This window comes from Diabrotica virgifera, chromosome 9 (genome assembly GCF_917563875.1).
Source record: "Diabrotica virgifera virgifera chromosome 9, PGI_DIABVI_V3a".
NCBI classification, from domain to species: domain Eukaryota; kingdom Metazoa; phylum Arthropoda; class Insecta; order Coleoptera; family Chrysomelidae; genus Diabrotica; species Diabrotica virgifera.
Window position 1 is genome coordinate 133,212,433 of NC_065451.1, and position 22,134 is coordinate 133,234,566.

At 32.7% G+C, this 22,134-nt stretch overlaps 1 protein-coding gene across 1 annotated transcript; it reads right to left on the minus strand.

Moving 5' to 3' along the window:
* Positions 1–388: 388 nt before the first annotated feature.
* LOC126891392 (uncharacterized) lies at positions 389–2,315 on the minus strand. The gene is made up of 2 exons (XM_050660567.1): positions 1,986–2,315; positions 389–958 (listed from the first exon to the last, which is right to left on the minus strand). The coding sequence occupies exons 1-2, from the start codon at positions 2,313–2,315 to the stop codon at positions 389–391; spliced, it is 900 nt and encodes a 299-aa protein (XP_050516524.1).
* Positions 2,316–22,134: the final 19,819 nt, after the last annotated feature.

The following is a 22,134-nucleotide window of genomic DNA, read 5'->3' on the forward strand; positions in this document are numbered from 1 at the left end:
CACGGATCTTATGAAAGATTTGATTTCTGACGACGCAGATGAATTAAATTTGGAATATAGATGTGACGCAGGATTCAGAAATTTTTTTCGAATGACCAAGACAGATTTCCAAACATTATTAGATTTGATTGGACCTGTTATTTCAAGAAAAGATACGTCATTTAGAGCAGCAATTCCTGCCTCTGAACGACTTGCAGTTACGCTACGTTTTTTTGCCAGTGGAGATTCCTACCATTCTCTCATGTATACCTTCAAAATATCTAAGCAAACTATTTCAAAATGTGTTGCAGAGGTATGCAAAGCGCTCATAGATGCTCTTCAAGATTACGTAAAGGTAAGAAAAAATAACTATTCATCGTAGTTTGTTATATATTTAAAAATTAAGAAATTACAACGTCAATAAGAGAGTGTGAATGTCCTCATCTTGATTAATAGTAGAAGTTGATGTCGAACTCCGACCACTTAATGTATTGGGGTAATGTCCTGGAGATGGTATTGAATTATGGGCAACATTGAATGATTGCAGTGGATATGCTTGTGGAGTAGATGGATGAGAATGATTTATGAAATGAGGATTATCGTATTTGCCCATTTCTGCTTCAAATAGAACAGTATTAATTATATTCTGAACGGAAAATCTAGCAAATGGCGACACAATTTTTCGAAGCTTCATTGCAACTTGTTCACCAAACAATGAAAATTCATCCTTTTCAGCCCTTTTAGTAGTAATAGATCGCATAAGATTCACTGCCTCGTTTACAATTGGTAAATTAGTAGCCATACTTTTTCGACCACGGGACTTCACAATGTTAATTGAGTTTGATTTAGATTGAGATTGAGCTGTTGTTCCAACCTCATTTTCGGAACCATCAATGCTCTGTTCCAATACTTGTAGCGACTCTTCTCCATCGTCTGTTTCTACTTCTTGTGAATCTTCTTCCTTTCGTTTTCGTTTACCCTGAAACAAAATATTAATTTCTAAATTAATCCACTTTTTTGCTTTGCAATTTATAGTTCGTTCGTCTGTTTATGGTATGTAACTTTTATTTTCAGATGACTAAAACTAACCAAAGTTGGTACTTTATAGCCAAGCAGTTCAACGACAAATGGAATTTTCCAAATTGTGTCGGAGCTATGGACGGCAAACATATATCAATACAAGCTCCTATAAATTCAGGAACCGATTTTTTCAACTACAAGAGCTTCTTTAGCATTGTCTTGTTCGCTGTTGTAGACGCAAATTATAATTTTATATATGCAAACGTGGGATGTCAGGGACGAATATCGGACGGGGGCGTATTCAACGATTCATATTTCAAAGAGTGCCTTGAAGAAAATACCCTAAACCTTCCACCTGCTTGTTCATTACTAGGACGAAGCACTGATGTTCCATTTGTTTTTGTGGCGGATGACGCATTCCCACTATCAACAAACATAATGAAGCCATTCGCAGGACATCAGGAAAAAGGTTAAAAAAATAGAATATTCAACTATCGATTGAGCCGCGCAAGAAGAGTGTCAGAAAATGCTTTTGGCATTTTAAGTGCTGTTTTCCGAGTGCTTCGTAGGCCCATGTTGTTGGAACCAGAAACTGCAACGAACGTAGTTTTGGCCTTAATTCACCTACACAATTTCTTGCGAAAAAACACTTCAAGAAATCTTTACACTCCACCTGGAATGATTGATGTAGAATGTTCGGATACTGGAGCAATTAATCCTGGGCTTTGGAAACGAAATGCTTCCTCTAATGAATTGCTCAGTTTTGGCAGAAGGGCAAGAAGGAGTGGAGCTGCGGCACAAAATGTGAGAAACGAATTGGCCGAATTCTTCATTTCTCAAGAAGGAGCATTGCCTTTTCAATATGATAAATGAAATACGATATACCAATATGATTATATCAATATTTTCAAATTTATGTATAAATATGAACTCAATTATTAAGAATGAATAAAGTATCTACTACAGTGTAAATATGATATACATACCTCTGAATCTTGCGTTACAATAGGTTTATTCTTATCCTTCAGAAATTCCATTAACTTATACGCAAACCATTTACTTTTGTAAGTTTCTACGGTTCCATTACCACTTTTTTCTGAATCTTTCTCTTTTTTTACTTCCCGTGCAAAGTGACTTAAGAGATATCTAATCTTTTTTTCGATTTCCTCTTTCTCCACTCCAAAAGATACGCTTATTTCCAACAATGCATCGCGACGTTTCCGGTCTTTATAATCTGCCAATCGGCTGTTCCACAGAACGGGGCGCTCATGATACATTTCAAGTAGGTTTTGTGTATTTTCTTCATTCCACTCCATTTCCCGAATAACAATAAAGCACACAATTATTGTGAATCGACAGGCCACGAGATGTCTTCGTGATCAATTGCACTGATCCCTCACTGAATGCCGACGAGGATTGTCTACAAAACGTACACACTACACTGATCGGTACGGTTCTCTTTCATCGAGACCGCCATCAATCGGGTTTGGAATCGGTTCGGCTTTCGGCCCCGAACCCAAGCCGCAATTGCGTCCGTACTACATGCGGCTTTGCCGATCGGCAATACCGATCGGCAAGGCATGGCATAATGTGGATGCGCCTTTATTTAAAAACTTGATATTTTTCTTCTTTGCACAGCTATCATGAAATAATTCATCGCAATTTATGCAGAAAAATGTCTTACATACTTTTTTTGCACAACACTTATATTTTTTAATCACAGAACTATTTAAATCGGTTTTAATACTACCAGTATCCGATGGCACTTCATCATCTGACGCCATCTTGGCAAAGCATATAGTTACTAATAGTTACTAATTAGTAATAATTACTAAATAGTTAGTAATTTTGCCAGTTTTGGCAAAATTGGCCAAAAACAAAAACATTACATACTAAAATCAATAGCCAGTTGTGTCTGAGTTTAGCGAACAGACTATAGCTATCTTCTCGGACCCTTAAACTAAATGTTGTGTGACTGGGATTTATAGTGTTTAAAATTATATTATTACCTTGTATTATAATTGGTGTTAAACCAGTGGACGTACTAGGGACATCTATCGCAGGAGGTGCTTGGAACGTACTGGGGATGTCCATAGCAGGAGGTCCTTGGGACGTACCAGGAATGTCCATTGCAGTATGTGGTTGTAACAACTGTATGGCATCCATAGAATTCCCTTCAGTGGCTTATATCACCTGCAAGCAAAATAAGAATCAATGCGATTATATATTATTAAGAACTGTTTGTAATTGCAGACACAATGTGAACATAACTGTGACATGTATGTATACTGTTTAACACATTGCTTGCCACGCTTTCACCGGGATACTACTCTCAGGGGCCATTGATATCCAAGGCCATGTAAGTTAGTCATACATGTATACGGCCATGAAAGTTAGTCATACATGTATATCAAAAATGAGCGACATGGCCCCTGGCAAAATATCTGTCTCTCATATATGAGCGACGTGGCACGCAATGTGTTAATGATATTTAACCTTAACTATTTTATGTTAATCTCAATAATATTAAATTTTACCTTGATAAACATCCTGACACATAATATTGCTGTCATACGTAGACTCCATAGGGATTATTTGGGGTCCCAGAATAGCAACAATTCTGTCATCCTGAGGGATCATTAGTGTTACCTTTGTACCACCTCCTGTGATGTACGTTTGAACCTGTAAATATTGATGTAAAAATTTCAATATAAAAATTTTGTTTAAAATTTATTTTAAACATATCTACAATTTTATAGTACCTACCTTATCATCAGCTCTAAGTTTCTTAGCCCGTTTTTTAAGGCCCTAATATAAGAGCTTCAATTGCATTCCACTTCTAATGCCAGTTTTGCTGGTGCTGTTATATTCACCAGCAATTCGTTCCCAAGTGGCATTCTTTTGCCTGGACCACACACTGTCCGTTTTTTTATTTTCGATTATATGTTTATATTTTTCGACAATTGCTATCAGATGTTCTTTCTCCTCTTCCAAATAATTTTTACTTCTCTCGCGTTTTCTCGAGTCCATTTTTTTTTATTTAATTCACAAATCACACAAATTTTCTGTATTTTGATATTTTGATTTGACAACCTCAACAAATATTATAGGTTATGTATATGACTACAGTGGAAAATAATGCAATGCGCTTGGCTAAACACCGAAGAGGTGGAGGCCAAGAAACTAACATGAGGGAGAAGAACTGTCATTCGCTTGTGTCAACGAGTACAGTCTGTGGAAAATCATTGTACTTTGAACTTATTCGACGAATAACTAACTGTGGATTACAAATAGTTATTGAAACGCAATAAAATGTAATCGACTAATAAATGAAGGGCCACGGGAAAGAACGATCAGAGTCACATTTTGCTCATTCTGTGCAAATCCAGTTTGAAAGTTTTAGTTTGTATATTTTGGTACAGGAAAATTAAATTCAACATTTTTTAATTATAACGTACGGTGATCGTTATTGTACAAACGAAACCATGGTTAGATTCTTTCCACGAAAAGCTAAAATATGGTGCCAATATTTAAATTTTGACCAAAAATGGACTCTGATCGTTCTTTCCCGTGGCCCTTCAAATCTTATTCGACGAATAACTATTCACTGATTTATTTTTTGTTGGTGAAACTGGCCCTAAGATTTTTATCATATCACTACTAATAATCTTGTTCAGTACCTTAGAGTCCTTATTTTGCCATAAAATTGTGGTATCAGCTGCAAATATAGTAAACTGGCCCTTAATATCGAGGTTAATTATGTCATTAAAATAGATCAAGAAAAAGATAGGACCCCAGACAGAGCCTTGAGGTACGCCACAATTAATAAAGATATTACTAGAATAGCGCTCATTGATTGATACAGACTGGCATCTGTCTTCCAAGTATGAACTGAACCACTTTAGAGTAGTGCCTCTAAAACCATATCTTTCCAGTTTATTAAGAAGTATTTTGTGATTGACACAGTCAAAGGCTTTAGATAGATCACAAAAAATTGCAGCAGCAACATAATCGTTAAGTCTAAGTATAGTTTTTCCATGAATTCGAAGCATCTTATGTACTTTTTAATGACTGGAAACCGAATTGGCAGGAAGAAAGTAAATCGTGTTTTTGTAAGAAAGTCATCATTCGGATTTTCACCAATTTTTCTACAACCTTTGAAAGCGATGGTAACAAAGAGATAGGACGATAGCAGGTAAATCGTGGTCACCACCTTTATATAATTTTAAACAATCGCTAAAGTGACCTGTATCGCCAGTGGATTTTTTTATGATCACCCGGCAACAGATCCCGAATTTTTTTTTAGAATCGCAGTGCATTGTGCTGAACGTCTTTCGTAGGAAACAACAGAATTCACGATCTCAACACAATTTCGCATACCTGTTTGTGAACAAGCAATAGTAAGGTTGAGAGAATGTGCACTGCAATGTACAGGGTTATTCACTATATTTTGACCCCCCTGTAAACTGCTTTATTTACAGAATTAGAAAAAAAAATGTAAAATACAAAAGTTATTCGATTTTTAAAATATGATTTTTTGACATATATAACATACTAGTGATGTCATTCGTCTGGGCGTGATGACGTAATCGACTATTTTTTTAAATGAGAATAGGGGTCGTGTGCTAGCTCATTTGAAAGGTAATTAAATTCTCTATTCAGTAATATAAACATTAAGATAATTATTTATACAGGGTGTCCAAAAAAATTGTTTTTGAATTAAATTAATTGACACAAAAAGAAGAATGTATGTAATTTATTTAATTTAAAATACATTTTATTGCTCTTAGAAAATAGAAATAAAAGTTTATTGCACAAATAAACATTAATTTTTGCTTAAATTCAATGTTCAAACTGCCAAGAGGCAGATGGGTGGCAGCTTGACCATTAAATTTAAGTGAAAAGTAATGTTTATTTGTTCAATAAACATTTATTTCTGTTTTCTGACAGCAGTAGAATGTATTTTGAATTAAACAAATTACACACATTCTTCTTTTTGCGTCAAAGAATGTAATTAAAATTTTTTTTGGACACCCTGTATAATTAATCATGTTAATGTTTATATTACTGAATAGGGAATTGAATAACCTTTCAAATGAGCTAGCACTCGACCCCTACTCCTATTTAAAAAAAAATAGTCGATTACGTCATCACGCCCAAATGCATGACGTCACGAGTACGATATATATGTCAAAACATCATAATTTAAAAATCCAATAACTTTTGTAAGTTACATTTTTTTCCTTATTCTGTAAATAAAGCTGTTTACAGGTGGGTCAAAATACAGGGTGAGGCAAATAAATGGCCTATTAGAAATATCTCGAGGACTAAAGGCAACAGAATCATGAAAATTGGAATAAAGGGGTTTTGAAGGATGATCTATTAAATGAAAATATTTTCATCTCTTTGCAACTTCCGGTTATACCGGAAGTGGCTTATAACTTCGTTTTTTTTAATGGGAAACCGTGTATATTTTTACATTTTTGGATTCTCTTCGATGTCTTCTTTCTTAAAATATGAGGTTTTGTAATATTACACAGGGTATTTTAAAAGATAATTACGTTCTTTTATTAATTTCGTAGCAAAATTAACACCCTGTAGAATTGTAGTAGTTTGACATCTAAAACTCTGCTTACGTTCAAATGATTTTTAATATACTCTACTATTGTTAAGAATCATTAGTATAGCTAAATTTTTAATTTTAGTATACAGGGTTGGTAGAAACTCGGAATGAGTATTTTCTGAGTTTTCTTAAATGGAACATCCTGTATTTGAGTATTGTAATGAAATGATATTTTATGGTCCTTTTTGATTTCTTAAGCATTCCCTATACCTAACTGCTTTAATGTGTGCCTAATTGATAATCGCACCAACAATCTTAACTACGTAGGTATTTTGATAGCTAAACCATTATTGATAATTTTAAGGACTAGTCTGGATTAATATGTATATATTTCTGAAAAATTATTTGGGTTTAAGTATTTTCACGGCCAACCTAATAAAATTTTACGTATTTTTTGGTGCAATTAATGTTTAGCATGAATCACCAATAACTCACAAATTAAAGCAGTTAGGTATAGGGAATGCTTAAGAAATAAAAAAGTACCATAAAATATCATTTCATTACAATACTAAAATACAGGGTGTTCCATTTAAGAAAACTCAAAAAAAATACTCATTCTGAGTTTCGACCAACCCTGTATACTAAAATTAAAAATTTAGCTATACTAATGATTCTTAACAATAGTATATTAAAAATCATTTGAACGTAAGTAGAGTTTCAGATGTCAAACTACTACAATTCTACAGGGTGTTAATTTTGCTACGAAATTAATAAAAAAACTCAATTATCTTTTAAAATACCCTGTATAATATTACAAAACCTCATATTTGAAGAAAGCAGACATCGAAGAGAATCCAAAAATGTAAAAATATACAGGGTGTCCCATTTAAAAAAAAGAAGTTATAAGCAACTTCCGGTATAAGCGGAAGTTGCAAAGAGATGAAAATATTTTCATTTAATAGATCATCCTTCAAAACCCCTTTATTCCAATTTTCATGATTCTGTTGCCTTTGGTTCTCGAGATATTTCTAAGAGGTCAGTTATCTGCCTCACCCTATATAGTGAATAACCCTGTACATAAAAAGCAAGAGGACATTTTTGACGAATATTATACTGTCACGTCAGTAGTTGAAATATACTGAGAACATCCCGTTAACATTATGCTGTTTAACATCTGTGATCGTATCGCAAACACAGCTAGACTTGCTCTATACGCGTAATGTCAGTAGTCTCATCAGCGAGAATCGCAAAAAATTTAGCTTTCTTTACTTCACCGATGATCATATGTTGAATAATATCACCAGAAATCTCAATTATTTCATTTTGGATTTGAGGACTCGTGTAAAGAGCATTCTTCGAAGAAGTGACCAAATGCTCAGAAATATCTTTATCCCAAAATTCGGCTGTATACCGCAACAGTGCTCCAAAATTACCATCATTATGAAGTGGTTGTTCAGACTCTGGTGTAATGTGGATCCGCCCCGAATCAGTCAGTAATCAGACAAATGATTCATAGTCATTAAATGAGTTTGCAATTTCAAGAGAGAAACTAATTTGCCAAGTGGAAATTCAAAATTATTTAAAACGGTTGCTAAAATGGACTTTATATGTTGAACCTCTTCAATCGTTGATCGACCTGTGAGCAGGTGGTCAACGTAGAAATCCTTTAGAATGGTCCTGTCAAAAGAAGGATGTGTGTCTGAAATATTATAAGCTATTTCATGGAGACAACGGATGGCAAGGAATGAAGCAGATGCTGTCCCAGTGTTTATTTCATACATAGATACAGGATCAGAAGGATCACTTCGCCAAAGCATGCGTTGCAGTGAATGCTTTTTAGAATCAACTGGTACCTGCTGGTACATTTTCTCAATATCACCTCGACTTTCTTTCAAAAATTCTTTATAAATATAAAACGACCTCAAAAATCGGAATTGTGTGCTTCACTTTCAACAAAGTTTTAAAGCCTTTCCATTATTTCCTCTGCAACAACTTTTTTAAATGTCTCTCATGTAATTTCACTGACTTCCGTGTCTTTATCTTTTTCTTTTGTCTTGCCAGTGCATTTGGAATAATCAATTGCGGGTACATTCCAAGGAAAAAGCCCACATAGTGCTGTCTCTAGGGGGTACAACGGCCTTCTTTATTTAGATGGACTTACCCAAGTTTTTTTATGTATTTTGACCCATACAATACGAATTTTTTATGTAACAGTTCGTCCGTATGTCGATAAGGTTGTTATAAACAAAAAAACTTGCAAAATTACAAAAAAACCATTTTTCGCAAAACAAAACATTTTTTGTATGTTTTGGGTCATTCTAAGCAAAAAATGTTGTTATAGACATTATTCCGTAGGATGCATCGTTTTTGAGATAAAGGTTCAAGTCAAATTATACTGGTTTTGATTATCTGCATTGCTAAAAATTATTTTTTTTGTTGTTAAACAAAGCTATAGACAAATAGTGTTTTAACGTTTTGACACGCTGCATGATACGAGGAAATTGCCTGTTGGCAGGCGCTTGCACTTGTACTCTACGCGGTTGCTCACCGTTCAATTTTAAATGAGAGACGCATTGAAAACATATAGTGTAGGAAACAAAGGTTGAACCTTGCAAAATGGACACAAGTCCGGTTTTATTTTTTTTCTGGTATATCAAGGGGTGCTTATTATAAGACTAACTTTTTCTGAAAAAATTTCGCCCCGGAACCTCCCTTTTCACCCCTTTAAAGGGGGTAATTTGTGGTTTTTGCGGAACGTAGCCCTTCCTGTACCTTTTACAAAAAATTTCTTTTATAGAAATATGAAGAGGACTATATTTTCTACGATTTATTTCCAACATAACCTCTCTATCATCCACCGTTTAGCGGGGGTGGCGCCATAAAGTTGACAAGTTTTTAAAAAAGATGTTTTTAAAAAATATATATTTTTCCCTAACTGTAACGGAAATTAAGAAGAAATCCTGCGGCAATTATTCAAAAATAATTGACTAATTTTTTGGTATAGGTTTCACTTAAGGGTAATTGCCCTTTTTTTAATTACAGGGTGTTACATTTTAAAAAACCTCTTTTTATACCATCTGAACCGTTTATGCTAGAGTAAAAAGACTTTCAGCGATTACCCATGTATTGGTGCTATTTACAAATTTGTATAATGCACCCCCATTTTTTCCCCGGAAAGACCCAAAAAAAAAAGAAAAATTAATAAATAAATTGATTTTCTTGGAATCCTTCACACACAATGCCCTTTATTAATATGCTTCATATATCATTTTGTGCACGTTATTATTACCCATGCATGGACACCAAAAGCGATTTCCTAGTGCAACCCCTGTAGCAAAAAAAAAATAAATAAAATGGGGGGTTGAAATTTTTTTCTGTTTTTTGCTTTTTGATCCACATGGGCATATGCCTCATCAATAGTGCTTTTCAAAAATATGTATGGTTATTGCAACATCTCTGCGGAAACCACCCCTATCCTTGAAAATATACTGCAGAAACTATCCCTCTCCCTTGGCGAGCACGTTTTTACGATTTCTCATTACCTATGTATTCTTTTTAAACAAAACTTATACAAGGTTAAAGACCACTATTTACTCTAAAAATTATGTCCTATTCATTTTTTTCGTATAAGCAACCGTTACGGCACAGTGGCGCCGTAAACCTCATATATGCTTTGGCGGGCTCCAGTTTTTGTTTTTTTTTCGTCATCTGTTCGTTTTATTGATAAAGTACTTATGTAAAATAAAACAACACAGTGTAACCTAGAAATTATGACTTATGCACATTTTACATTCTTTGCTCCCCAAAGCCACAGTGGTGGCCCAAAATAAATTTTTGCATATTTTCGCCACCTACACGCATTTTATTGCATTAATGTTACCTTAATAGCACAATATTTACCCTTAGGTGGTCGCTAAGCAGTGGCGGATCCAGGGAGGGGTGATGGGGGTGATCACCTCCCCCCTTTCAAACCAAGTGATATTATATTCAAAGATTATAAAAATATTCATTTATTTTTATAGAAATTTAACCAATTGGCACCCCCCTCTTAACGATGCTGGATCCGCCACTGTCGCTAAAGCATAAAAAGTCATTCTTATAAAAATAATATTAATATAATATAAGTTTTTCTATAAAAATAAATGAATATTTTTATAATCTTCAAATATAATATCACTTTGGTTTGAGAGAGGTGGGGGTGATCGCCCCCATCACCCCTCCCTGGATCCGCCACTGCTTAGCGACCACTTAGGGGTGAATATTGTGCTATTAAGGTAGCATTAACGCAATAAAATGCGTGTAGGTGGCGAAAATATAAAAAAATTTATTTTGGGCCACCACTGTGGCTTTGGGGAGCAAAGAATGTAAAATATGCATACGTCATGATTTGTAGGTTACCTGTGTTGTTTTATTTTACATAAGTACTTTATCAATAAAACGAACAGATGACGAAAAAAAAAACAAAAACTGGAGCCCGCCAAAGCATATATGAGGTTTACGGCGCCACTGTGCCGTAACGGTTGCTTAAACGAAAAAAATGAATAGGACCTAATTTTTAGAGTAAATAGTGGTCTTTAACCTTGTATAAGTTTTGTTTAAAAAAAATGAATAGGTAATGTGAAAATCGTAAAAACATGCTCGCCAAGGTATAGGGGTAGTTTCTGCAGTATATTTTCAAGGATAGGGGTGGTTTCCGCAGGGATGTTGCAATAACCATATATATTTTTGAAAATCACTATTGATGAAGCATATGCCCATATGGATCAAAAAGCAAAAAACAAAAAAAAATTTTCAGCCCCCCATTTTATTTATTTTTTTTGACTACAGGGGTTGCACTAGGAAATCGCTTTTAGTGTCCATGCATGGGTAATAATAACGTGCACAAAATGATATATGAATCATATTAATGAAGGGCATTGTGTGTGAAGGATTCCAAGAAAATCACTTTATTTATTAATTCTTCTTTTTTTTTGGGGTGGTTTCGGGGAAAAAGTGGGGGTGCATTATACAAATTTGTAAATAACACCAGTACATGGGTAATCGCTGAAAGTCTTTTTTACTCTAGCATAAACGGTTCAGATGGTATAAAAAGGGGTTTTTTAAAATGTAACACCCTGTAATTAAAAAAAGGGCAATTATCCTTAAGTGAAACCTATACCAAAAAATCAATCATCTATTTGTGAATAATTTTCGCAGAATTTCTTTTTAATTTCCCTTGCAGTGAGGGAAAAATATATATTTTTTAAAAACATCTTTTTCAAAACCTTGTCAACTTTGGGGCGCAACCCTTGCTAAACGGTGGATGATAGAGAGATGCTGTCAGAAATAAATCGTAGAAAATATAGTCCTCTTCATATTTCTATAAAAGAAATTTTTTGTAAAAGGTACAGGAAGGGCTACGTTCCGCAAAAACCACAAATTACCCCCTTTAAAGGGGTGAAAAGGGGGGTTCCGGGGAGAAATTTTTTCAGAAAAAGTTAATCTTATAATAAGCACCCCTTGATATGCCAGAAAAAAAATAAAACCGGACTTGTGTCCATTTTGCAAGGTTCAACCTCTGTTTCCTACACTAATAAGTAAATGCAATTGTCGAGTAAGTACTTTTTATTTGTTAATATTATACAATAATAATTATGGTCTATTTGTGCAAATATTTTTTATGCAACCACAAAAGGTGCAACAAGTATTTTCAACCTGCGGCAGTTACATCTTCAACCGCAAACTTACAATTACAATCAGCTGGTAACTTTTCAGGTGGAGGAATCAAAATATTTATTTTCTGTGGCTATGATGTCGGAGCCATACATGAATTATAAACATTTGTCTGAATGTATACAATATAAAAAGCTCTCAAAATATGAAGTTTCATTGAATTAGAAGTGGGTAGCAAATTATCTATTAATTAATTTTTGTATTTATAAATCCAAACTCTCAATTCATCTAACGATTTACAATCGCAGTCAACAGTCTTAGTAATAGACCAGGGTAATACGATAGAAATAGACCATGTTCGGGACACTCAGAGATCCAGGTAGCTGACTACTTTTTCAGTTATTGTAGACCTATAGAATGAAAACCTACCTATTTCCTGCCTAGAGTTTGCGTCCGTTTTTTAATTATTAACAATTTAGTGCAAAAATCGCGATTTTTTCGATTGTTTGCACCCCATTCAAAAGTTAAATAGTAGACATAAAATTATAAAATTCCATTTTTTAGAACGTTGAAAAACCTTCAGAATTCCGATTTCTGAAAGTTAAAAAGTTAATTTGTTGCTACGCAAACTGCAAAATAAGGTATTGTTTTTTGAATTATCCGAATATCTCATTTCTTGTAAGAGCTGTAAATAAAAACACTGATTTGAAGGTTTATTTAATTAAACATATCAAACGCTCTAAAATTAACAAAGAAAAACAAAATTAACAACAAAACAATTCAATAGCGAGTATGTCCACTTATTGCAGCAACGACTGCTCGCAATCTGTTTAGCATCGAATAAAGATATGTTATCCTTGCATGGGGAATAGCCCGATATTCCTCTATTAGGACCATAACTGTACCAAATTTTCTAGAGGCCTAGGATGACGGCGAATAGCTTTTTTTTAATTCATCCCATAAATGCTCAATAGGATTGAGATCTGGGCTGCATGCGGGCCATTCTAATCTTATCAATCTAACCTCTATTTTATGTGTCAATCAGTGTTTTTATTAACAAAAAATGGTACAGCTCTTACAAGAAAAGAGATATTCGGATAATTCAAAAAACAAAATTTTAGTGATGTCTCCGGGATAATACGACAGGACTGTGAAACAACATCAGCGATTCCATTTTTTAAGTCAGGAGAAAATACAACGCTTCCATTCACCCCTGTATAATGACATGCAAGAAAAAAATTTTTGTTACCGGAATAATACCAAACGATATCAATACATACACCTACAAATTGATGCAAGAATCTTGAACGTCGGGGCACAAATGATAAAGTTATAAATTTTCAAACTTAATAAAACATTTTGGGTGGCGGAATTTTGTGCCGGTGAGTGTAGTATAGTTAAAAATCTTAATGCCAAATTTTTTTAAATTTTGTAGTTTATAAACATTTAAAATGACTTTAAAAATATTGTCCGTAGAAAAAATCCTTTTACATATTAGAACAGCTGGTATTTTATACGAATTTCTAAAAGTGTAGTTCAATTGATGACTACTCGTGGTAAGTAAAGGGAGAGCTGGGAGCCGACAAATGCACGAGTTCAAAAACTAAAAAAGGCAACTTAAAACTACTATCATTTTCTATATCTCGTGATCTACTGAATATAGTTTGACCGTTCTTTTTTTATTTGAATGTAATTTTTCTGTAAATTACAAATATGCAATTTGTCTAGCCATTTATTAAGGTGATACAGTAGCGATCAACAGGTAGCCAAAACGCATTCCAAGATTGCGGCTGTAATTTTGAATATTTTTTCGAGATATTTGGCACACGTATTCGTAATATAATAAAGAATGGCGGTACAGAGCCCAATTTAAAAGATATATTAATATGTGGAAATTACTCTGTAATTAAATACAATATTAAAAAAACGAGCCTGTACCGCCATTAAGAAGATCAAAAAAATACACTTTCTTCAAATAAACTTTTTTATCCGATGCCTAGATTTTGTATCATTTTGGAACTACTAATGAAATAAAAAATTTTAGTAGTTAAAAAATGACACAAAAACTAGACATCGGATAAAAAAGTTTATTTGAAGAAAGTGTATTTTTTTGTTCTTCTTAATGGCGGTACAGGCTCGTTTTTTTAATATTGTATTTAATTACAGAGTAATTTCCACATATTAATATATTTTTCAAATTGGGCTCTGTACCGCCATTCTTTATTATATTACGAATACGTGTGAAAAATATCTCGAAAAAATATTCAAAATTACAGACGCAATCTTGGAACGCGTTTTCGCTACCTGTTGATCGCTACTGTTTCCTCTTAATTAGTAAACAGTTTTATTTAAACAAATTTGTTTAAACAATTTTTGAAAAAAAATTTGTTTCCCAAAAATCCATGATTTTAATCATATTATCATTATTAATCACAGAAAAAGTTAAGGTATACTTTAATAAAAAATTATCTTCTATAAATAATTATGTAATAAAAATTATTTATTTATTAAAGTGCACTTTAACTTTTTCTACGATCATTAATGATATTATGTTTAAAAAAATAGATTTTTGTAAAAAAATATTTTTTCAAAACATTTTAAACAAATTAGACTATTTATTAATTAATAAATTTATAAACAAATTGCATATTTGTAATATACGTAGAAATTACATACAAATTAAAAAAAGAAAGATTAAAATCCATTGAGTTGATCTGGAGATACAGCAGATTGTATTAGTTCGAAATTGCTTTTTTGGTATTTTAACTCGGTGGATTTGCAGGTTCCCCCTAGTAATCGTTTGAACTACATTTTTGAAAAATCGGAGAGGGTGCTGTGAAAGTACAATGTTTGTGCACATTTTTTAAGAAAAAAGACAAATCTCATTCTTTAAAATGGCATTTATTGGATTTCTGAATTATTATAAACAAATTAGCTGTGAATTAAAAAAAAACATATGGCTAACTTTGTCCTAAGTGAGCCCAAGCTAAATTAATTCGTGTTAAAATACTAGCTTTTCGAATGTATAAAAAGATTGTTTATACGGACATTTTTAAAGTTATTCTAAATGTTTATAAACTACAAAATTTCGAAAATTTGGCATTAGGATTTTTGACTATATTAATTAATTTTTTTTATCTTTTTTTAATAAATTTTGATACTACCACTCTTCTACTTTCATTTTGCATATTCGAAATTGTCCTATCTTCATTATTTTCTGTCTTATGTTATTGCAAAATAAAGGTCTCGGGGATAAAGAAATAGAATAACTCTTAAGCGAATTAATGCATCGGTCTCAAATTTTGAGGGTTTGTTACGTACCCCAGTACCCAATATTGGGTGAAACATTAAAGGTCTAAGGTAGTTTTAGTAGTTTTAGTAAAAGTTATTAATAAATAACGATTTTCACTTATTTTGCAGTTTGAGTAGCAACAAATTAACTTTTTAACTTATAATAATATATAATATATAATATATAATAATTATATAATATACATATAATAATTAATAATCGACATTTTGAAGGTTTTTATAAGTTCTGAAAAATTAAATTTTGTAGTTTTATGTTATCTATTTAGCTTTTGAATGGGGTGCAAAAATCGAGAAAATCGCATTTTTTGCACTAAATTGTTAATAATTAAAAAACGGACGCGAACTCTAGGCAGGAAACAGGTAGGTTTTCTTTCTATAGGTCTACAATAACTATTAAAGGTAATAACTACCTGGATCTTTGAGTGTCCCGAGAAAATCCTCATTACCCTGGACTATTATAGTGACTAAAAATTCTTCTGAATTCTTCGTGCATTTGTCTATATTAAATGGAGAACAGTCTGTAAAATAATTGATAATTAAATATATAAAAGAACCATTTGTAAAAAAAACTTGTAGATAAGGACAAATAGACTGGCTCACATAAAGAAAGTGGTCATACATGACAATACATCGAAAAATAATAGTTTTTTTAATGTTCATGTTCTGATTTTTCCATTTTGTTTATTAATTTTATACTGAAATCGGTAGTAGTTACCAATTCGTAAATTCAAAGAAGTTGACACTTTTTTTCTTAATTAATGCCACACTGTTTAAATGAGCAATAAATTCATATTTTTTTAAGTTTCAACTGGGATTCATAAATAAATAAGAAAACTAATACGTGATATTACCATCACAGTACTAAATATGTGAAAATAAATAAAAAAACTTACCGGATTGTTTTAGTTGCTCCCCAGTCTCCTTCCAAACAATGTCTTTTTGGATACTGGTACTATATAAATTACATGAACAGCTGATATATGCAAAGTCTAATCTTTATACTACATCCATTATATTTCGCCTATTTTCATAGGCATCATCAGGAAAAGTTAGAATGATGGTTATTACATATTTTTACATAATATGAGTGAGTGGTACATTTACTCTGTGAGATTATTTCTGTACCCGGGGATCAAAAATGGTCAACTCCATTTTTACAACAATGGAGATAAACACGTATATGTGAAAAACACAATGGACTGGCATTTCGTGATACATTATTATTTTCTTACTAATATATGAGTGTAATTTATTAAACAACAACATCGATTTTATCGTTTGAATACTTTAATGCCCAGAAATTGCTACTAATAAATTGGATTTGACCAGTTTTGAAAATTTGCTACAGGATGTCAGAGGATTTGACCTCTTTTGAAAATTACAATAATGGATTTGCCTAAATCTGAAACTACCAAAATGCCACTATAAACAGGTACGGATTCTGCCATTTCTTTTACTATGGTATCATGCCGTGATACTTTCAGATTTATTAGTAGGATTATTAAATAAATGCAAACTAGTACTACAAAAATTTATTGAATTAAAAACAATCAACATTTCATAAATATCAAACTCGTACACTTTCGTCGTTTTGATCATGATTGAAGCAAGGTTCATCTTCTTCAAGGACCTCTGTCAAGGTAGGGTTATTAATAATGTTTAAATAAAATTATAATTTTGTGTTTTCGGCTCCTCTATCAATCCAGTCCACGCGATAGTGTTTCTCTAACAGCTTTTTAACATCTGCAATTTTAGCAGCATTAAGTGAAACTCCAGTTGTTAGTCTTTTTGGTGTAAATGAAGATAATTTTACACCTTTTTTTTTAAAACTTCGAGCGTTGCTAATATCTGATTTGAAGAACTCTTCGCCGGAGACCAATACAGATTTGCGAGAACGTGTAATAATGAATTTTTTACATTTTGTTATTTGGAAATGAAAGTTTTGGGTGTTTTTCAGAGCAGCCTTCGCCATATCTTTAAAATCTAATATAGATATATTTGAAACATCGTACGTTGTTGCAGTTTCTTCCAAAAATTTTCACATATTCGTCTGGAGATATAATGGTCTCCATCTTTTTTAATTTTTTTTCTATAACCCCAAACACCCTGCCAGAGGGAAGATATGAATGTCCCGTTACTGGAAATATCAACTCTATATTGTCAGTTGTATCAAGAGGTTCTGTAGTCAACCAGTTCATGCACATTGTTAAAATAATTGAGTTTTTATTTTGCCCCCCGCAACCGTCAGAGGCAAGACGCAAAACTTTTATACCCTGCACATTAACATTTTTTAAAAAGTGATAAACGCAGCTTGCTATCTCATTAGAACTTTTTTTGTGTTGGTTTTCTGTCCAGTAGAAAACATGACTATTTTCTTTACTAAAGTGATCGTTACTACTACCTTCCACAATGGTAAAATTATACAGGGTGTAACAAAAATACAGGTCATAAATTAAATCACATATTCTGGGTCCAAAAATAGTTAGATTAAATCCAATTTACCTTAGTACAAATATGCACACAAAAAAAGTTACAGCCCTTTGAAGTTACGAAACTAAAATCGATTTTTCCGATATATCGAAAACTATTAGAGATTTTTTAATGAAAATAGACATGTGGCATTCTTATGACAGGAACATCTTAAAAACAAATTATAGTAAAATTTGTGCACCCCATAAAAATTTTATGGGGGGTTTGTTCCTTTAAACCCCCCCCCCAAACTTTTATGTACGTCCCAGTTAAATTATTATTTTGGTACCGTTAGTTAAACACAATGTTTTTAAAACTGTTTTGCCTCTTATTATTTTTTCGATTAACCAGTTTTAATCGAGATGCGGCTTCTTTTTTAATATGTTTACTTAAAAATTTTATGGGGGTTTTGTGCCTTTAAACCCCCCAAATGTTTGTGTGCGTTCCAAGTAAACTACACTCGCGATCATAAAAAGCGGGTCACTCGATGAGTTATTCAAGTTAGATGTCTCGAATTTTCTAAATCTGTTGTCCGATTTGAGTGATTTTTTAGTATGTTATAGCCTTATTCTTTAGCAATATCCCTATAATAATATTGTTGCTAGACCGGTAAATTGTCATTGTATACCGGGTGTAACAATCATACTGTGTTTATTCCTAAAAGTTCGGAACACCCTGTGGAATGTTTTAGCATAGATAAAATATTGAAATTATAACTAAATTGTAGCCTTAGGCTCTCTTAACATTTTCTTTTTTGATTTATTTGTTTATGTTGGATAATAAAAAAAGTTAAGCACGTTAATAACTAGCCATGTTCTTCATCAATACAGGGTGTTTCTAAATAAGTGCGACAAACTTTAAGGGGTAATTCTGATGAAAAAATAATGACAGTTTGCTTTATAAACATATGTCCGCAAATGCTTCGTTTCCGAGATACGGGATGTTAAAATTTTCCTTACAAACTGACGATTTATTTATTGCTCTAAAACCAATAGAGATATGCAAATGAAATTTGGTAGGTTTTAAGAGGCAGTTATTGTGGATTTTTTGACACACAATTAATAATTCTATATTCACCATTGGCGTACATACGGGTATAAACATTTTAGATACATCCCGAATGCACGCCAATGGTGAATATAAAATTCTTAATTGTATGTCAAAAAATGCGCCATAACTACCTCTTAACATCTACCAAATTTCAATTGCATATCTCAACCGGTTTTAGAGCAATAAATAAATCGTCAGTTTGTAAGAAAAAATTCAACATCCCGTATCTCGAAACCGAAGAATTTACGGTCATACGTTTATAAAGCAAACGGTCATTATTTTTTCATGCAGAATTGCCCCTTAAAGTTTGTCGCACTTATTTAGAAACACCCTGTATTGATGAAAAACATGGTTAGTTGTTAAGGTGCCTAACTTTTTTATTATCCAACATAAACAAATACATCAAAAAAGAAAATGTTAAGAACCTAAGGCTACAATCGAGTTTTAATTTCAATATTTTATCTATGCTAAAACATTCCACGGGGTGTTTCGAACTTTGAGGAATAAACACAGTATGATTGTTACACCGGGTATACAATGATAATTTACCTGTCTGGCAACAATATTATTATGGCGATATTGTTAAAGAATAAGGCTATAACATACTAAAAAAATCACTCAAATCGGACAGCAGGTTTAGAAAATTCGAGAAATCTAACTTGAATAACTCATCGAGTGACCCGCTTTTTATGATCGCGAGTGTATTATTGCGGTACCATTAGTTAAACACAGTGTTTTTAAACCTTTTTTGTCTCTTAGTATTTTTCCGATCAGGCACCTTTTAGCGAGATGTGGCTTCTTTTTTAATATGGTTCAAAATATACCTCAAACTGTAATTTATAAATCAATTTTCATTATTATTACTAGGCCTCTATAACCGTACTTGGGCCATTATTTTATTTTGGGACCTATGCTGAATAGATTTGACAAAAAAATATTTTTTAAATATATTATCTTTTGTTAATATGTCATACTGTGATAACAAGATTATTATTTAAAGTATATATTACAGCTATTTGCAGAGATGCTTTTTAATTTTTTCTGATTTTATTTGATTGTTATATTAGGCGGGGTATAGAAAAATAACAACTGTGTTACTTTCTAACAAAATTAAGTTTTATTGTTAGTAGCATCGTTTATCTCAAACATAAACCTATTACATGAACATAAAATAGGAGGCCTTTAATCGTATATCGTTAAATCATGCAAAATCTCAGTCTGTTATCTCATTTTACGGTTAAGTTTACCACTTTGTCACCTAATTTTGATTTAAGCAGTTTTAATTTTTCAAAATATGAGAAAATAATAGCAGTTTAAGCTTATAATTTATAGAGTCAATTCAAATATTTCAAATAATCAAAAAACGAATAAAAGTTGAATATCTGTAAAAGTAGGATTAGTAATATACCCTTTAACGTCTTCCAAAAATAAGGGACAAAAAAGTAACGCAGTAGTTTGATGAGTAACATAGTGGTAAACTTTTCCTATCTTGATATTTTTATTTGCCTTAAACTAATAAAAACAGAATGAAAACAAAAATAAAACATATCAAATCAAACAAATCTTCTCTGTGAATAAAAAAATCAGAACCTCTAAAATTAATAACCATAAACAATATACATTAGTCTGTGTCTGTTCAGTCTCATTTTTCAAATACATTTAATGGCACATCAAATTCGTAAAATTCACGTTTACCCTTTTTTGTTATTTTAGGATTTGGTAAAATTTCTGTAATATTTTCATATGGTTCATATGAAACATCCTTTTCTATAAGTTTAAACCTCTTTCCTGAATCGTCAATTGATTTTAAAAACATAATCTTGATATCTCCTTCGTCGTCAACATCACTTTGGGCGACACCCAGATAAGAATATGATTTTTTGTTGGATGAAACTTTAACTAGTATGTAAACACCGAAAGATATTTTTGATGGGTGTAAATTTTCTTTTTCAATTAATTTTTTATCAACTGAATTAGAAACTGAAGCTTCTTCTTTTTCAAGTTGAAGATTTGAAAGAGACTCATCATCATCTGAGCTAGAAGTTGGAGAATAAACCATTTCGTAATAACTCTTTCTGGGATTGGTCACGATGTTAGATATATCAGTTAATACTTCATTTTCGTTCATAAATTCAAGCGCATTTCTTTCAGAACTTTTATTATTAACAGTATCATCCACGTCATTTCCTTCAGACATTTGGCTGATAGAGCTGGATGAAATAGGAATTGGCTGATATGTTTGAGGTGACAAGCAGTCGCAAAGACCCCTTTGACAAAAGCAACTTAGATCACGGTAGTACAATTTACCAGCAGTTTCCGAGAAAACTTGATGTACCTGCATCGTACCGCGAAGAGGCACAATATCCTTTGGAACAGTCTGCTCCACCTTTGCAATATCGGTATCGGTTATGAAATACAACTGAATTTTGCTGCAGTCTTTTAAAGCGAGGAAAAAATTCTCTGCATCATGGATGTCTAAGCCAGAAGAAACTTTTTGGTCTGCTGTTCGTTTAAGGTAGCCACCGACACCATCAGCTGCGCCCTTCCCGTGCCCTGCTTCAAAAAAGTTCCAAAGCTATACTCCTCAAATATTTTTGTGCAGATGAAATAAAAGTTTATCTTCTGCCTATACTGCGTAGCAGGACCGTCGGAGAAGACGTGGATTGTTGTTATGTGTGGATGATTAGCTTTTAATGTGCTAATTACTGGGTGAAGATGTGCCCAAATGGCTGCAGGATTGTGAGAATTATTTGGCGACACACTGCAAAATGAACTAACTTGTGCTTTGTCCGCTTCTTGTGGTTTTATATACAAAACACCAGTATGCAATGTAATTTGCTTGCGCGATCCTCCAAAATGATGTGATTGGATTTCTTCAAAGTATTTTCCATTGTAATTCTCACTGAAGTCGACATGTAGAAGAACTTCGTTATGTTTTAAGTCATCAATAGCCAATCGGTAACTTTTGTATTGCATTTTAATATTATAAATATGTTTCTTTATCGCTGTCATTGCCACTTTAAACTTGTCTATCAATTCTTCGACAGTGCCTTCAGTAATTTCTTTTATGTTTTTCGTGACTTTCTTGC

What these genes read in the sequence shown, in the direction of transcription:
- LOC126891392 (XM_050660567.1), bottom strand. Translation starts at nt 2,315, where the DNA reads ATGGAGTGGAATGAAGAAAATACACAAAACCTACTTGAAATGTATCAT. An exon ending in TTGTAACGCAAGATTCAGAG is followed by an intron (nt 959 to 1,985) that starts GTATGTATATCA and finishes ATTTTGTTTCAG; the next exon opens with GGTAAACGAAAACGAAAGGA.